Consider the following 2,500-nt stretch of genomic DNA (forward strand, 5'->3'; position numbering starts at 1 on the left):
GTATGTGTGTGTGTGGTATGTGTGTGTGATGTGTGTATGTGTGTGTGGTATGTGTGTGTGGTATGTGTGTGTGATGTGTGTATGTGTGTGTGGTATGTGTGTGTGATGTGTGTATGTGTGTGTGGTATGTGTGTGATGTGTGTATGTGTGTGTGGTATGTGTGTGTGATGTGTGTATGTGTGTGTGGTATGTGTATGTGGTATGTGTGTGTGTGGTATGTGTGTGATGTGTGTATGTGTGTGTGGTATGTGTGTGTGGTATGTGTGTGTGATGTGTGTATGTGTGTGTGGTATGTGTGTGTGGTATGTGTGTGTGATGTGTGTATGTGTGTGTGGTATGTGTGTGTGGTATGTGTGATGTGTGTGTGTATGTGTGTGTGGTATGTGTGTGTGATGTGTGTATGTGTGTGTGGTATGTGTGTGTGATGTGTGTATGTGTGTGTGGTATGTGTGTGTGGTATGTGTGTGTGGTATGTGTGTGTGATGTGTGTATGTGTGTGTGGTATGTGTGTGTGATGTGTGTATGTGTGTGTGGTATGTGTGTGTGGTATGTGTGTGTGGTATGTGTGTGTGATGTGTGTATGTGTGTGTGGTATGTGTGTGTGGTATGTGTGATGTGTGTGTGTATGTGTGTGTGGTATGTGTGTGTGATGTGTGTATGTGTGTGTGGTATGTGTGTGTGATGTGTGTATGTGTGTGTGGTATGTGTGTGTGGTATGTGTGTGTGGTATGTGTGTGTGATGTGTGTATGTGTGTGTGGTATGTGTGTGTGGTATGTGTGATGTGTGTGTGTATGTGTGTTGCAGTGGCCCTGGAGGCTCCTGATGAAGTTTTGTCTCAGAGGAATGGAGGTCGAATGCTGGATCTTGAGACTGGAGGTCAGATATTCCGTTCATATGATGTCACTTCCTTTTAAGATTTGCAGTATGATGTCACTTCCTGTGTAGATCTGTGGTATAATGTCACTTCCTGTCTAGATGTGTTCCATCGGACCTTCATCTGGCCGTCTGACCAGACGGTGGCCGCCCGGCTGCAGAGCGGCCACAGCCGTCCAGAGCAGCAGCGAGTGGCCGACACCCAGCGCTACAGGCGTGACATCACAGGCCTAAGCTCCGCCTACCAGCACGTCCTGAAGGTCATCAACGCCGACCAACCACATGCTGACGTTTACCACCAGGGTGGGCACACACACACACACACACACACACACACACACACGTTAACACACATGTTAATGTGTATGTGTGTGTGTGTGTGTGATGTGTGTGTGTGTGTGTGTGTGTGAGATGTGTGTGTGTGTGTGTGTGTGTGTGTGTGTGTGATGTGTGATGTGTGTGTGTGTGTGTGTGTGTGTGTGTGTGTGTGTGTGTGTGTGTGATGTGTGTGTTTGTGTGTGTGTGTGTGTGTGTGTGTGTGTGTGTGTGTGTGATGTGTGTGTGTGTGTGTGTGATGTGTGTGTGTGTGTGTGTGATGTGTGATGTGTGTGTGTGTGTGTGTGTGTGTGTGTGTGTGTGTGTGTGATGTGTGTGTGATGTGTGTGTGTGTGTGTGTGTGTGTGTGTGTGATGTGTGTGTGTGTGTGTGTGTGTGTGTGTGTGTGATGTGTGTGTGTGTGTGTGTGTGTGTGTGTGTGATGTGTGTGTGTGTGTGTGTGTGTGATGTGTGTGTGTGTGTGATGTGTGTGTGTGTGTGTGTGTGTGTGTGTGTGTGTGATGTGTGTGTGTGTGTGTGTGTGTGTGTGTGTGTGTGTGTGTGTGTGTGATGTGTGTGTGTGTGTGTGTGTGTGTGTGTGTGTGTGTGATGTGTGTGTGTGTGTGTGTGTGTGTGTGTGTGTGTGTGATGTGTGTGTGTGTGTGTGTGTGTGTGTGTGTGATGTGTGTGTGTGTGTGTGTGTGTGTGTGTGTGTGTGTGTGTGTGTGTGTGTGTGTGTGTGTGTGTGTGTGTGGTAGTTCTCAGTTTTGTGCAGATGCCTCGTTGCTCCGTTGCTCCTCAAACTCCCAGAATCCTCCTCTTCGGTCCTCCAGGTTCAGGGAAGCACCTGCAAGCAAAACTACTGAGCGACAAGTACCAGCTGGTCAACGGTAACACACACACTACATGAAGTAGTTATCAACTAGTTATCAACTAGTTATACTACCGTAGTAGTTTCTCCAACCACCCCCACCCAAGTGATGTGCTCAGGGACCTCCGTCACAGAGACAGAGGACGGGGGCTTGACGGACACAGTTTCTTGTAGTAGTGGGCTGGAGGCAACAAGCCAGGAGCAGATAGAACATGTGTCATGACAAGGCTCCTCTCCTGAGTGTGTGTGGGGGTGGAGCTTTTACCTGTTGCTCCTCAGACCAAGCAACCAGCAACAGGTGTACAGCCACCCTGATCCTGGATCCAATCACCTACACCCAGGACAGGTGTGGCTGCTCAACCAGACCACCTCCACACCACAACTAGTTATAAACAAGACATACTAGTTCTAAACCATTATACGCGTTATAAACCATTATA

The 2,500-nt window shown here is 48.2% G+C and overlaps 1 protein-coding gene across 1 annotated transcript in view; it reads left to right on the plus strand.

Moving 5' to 3' along the window:
• ak8 (adenylate kinase 8) overlaps positions 1 to 2,500 on the plus strand; it is a gene marked incomplete at both ends in the record, with an annotated part of 21,515 nt that overhangs the window by 9,338 nt on the left and 9,677 nt on the right. The window contains 3 exons of the mRNA XM_080003732.1: positions 806 to 877; positions 977 to 1,177; positions 1,948 to 2,079. Of these exons, the coding sequence (XP_079859858.1) occupies positions 806 to 877; positions 977 to 1,177; positions 1,948 to 2,079 (405 nt within the window). The remainder of the gene's footprint in view (positions 1 to 805; positions 878 to 976; positions 1,178 to 1,947; positions 2,080 to 2,500) is intronic.

This window comes from Zeus faber, assembly GCF_960531495.2.
Source record: "Zeus faber genome assembly, chromosome: 7".
In the NCBI taxonomy this organism is placed as follows: domain Eukaryota; kingdom Metazoa; phylum Chordata; class Actinopteri; order Zeiformes; family Zeidae; genus Zeus; species Zeus faber.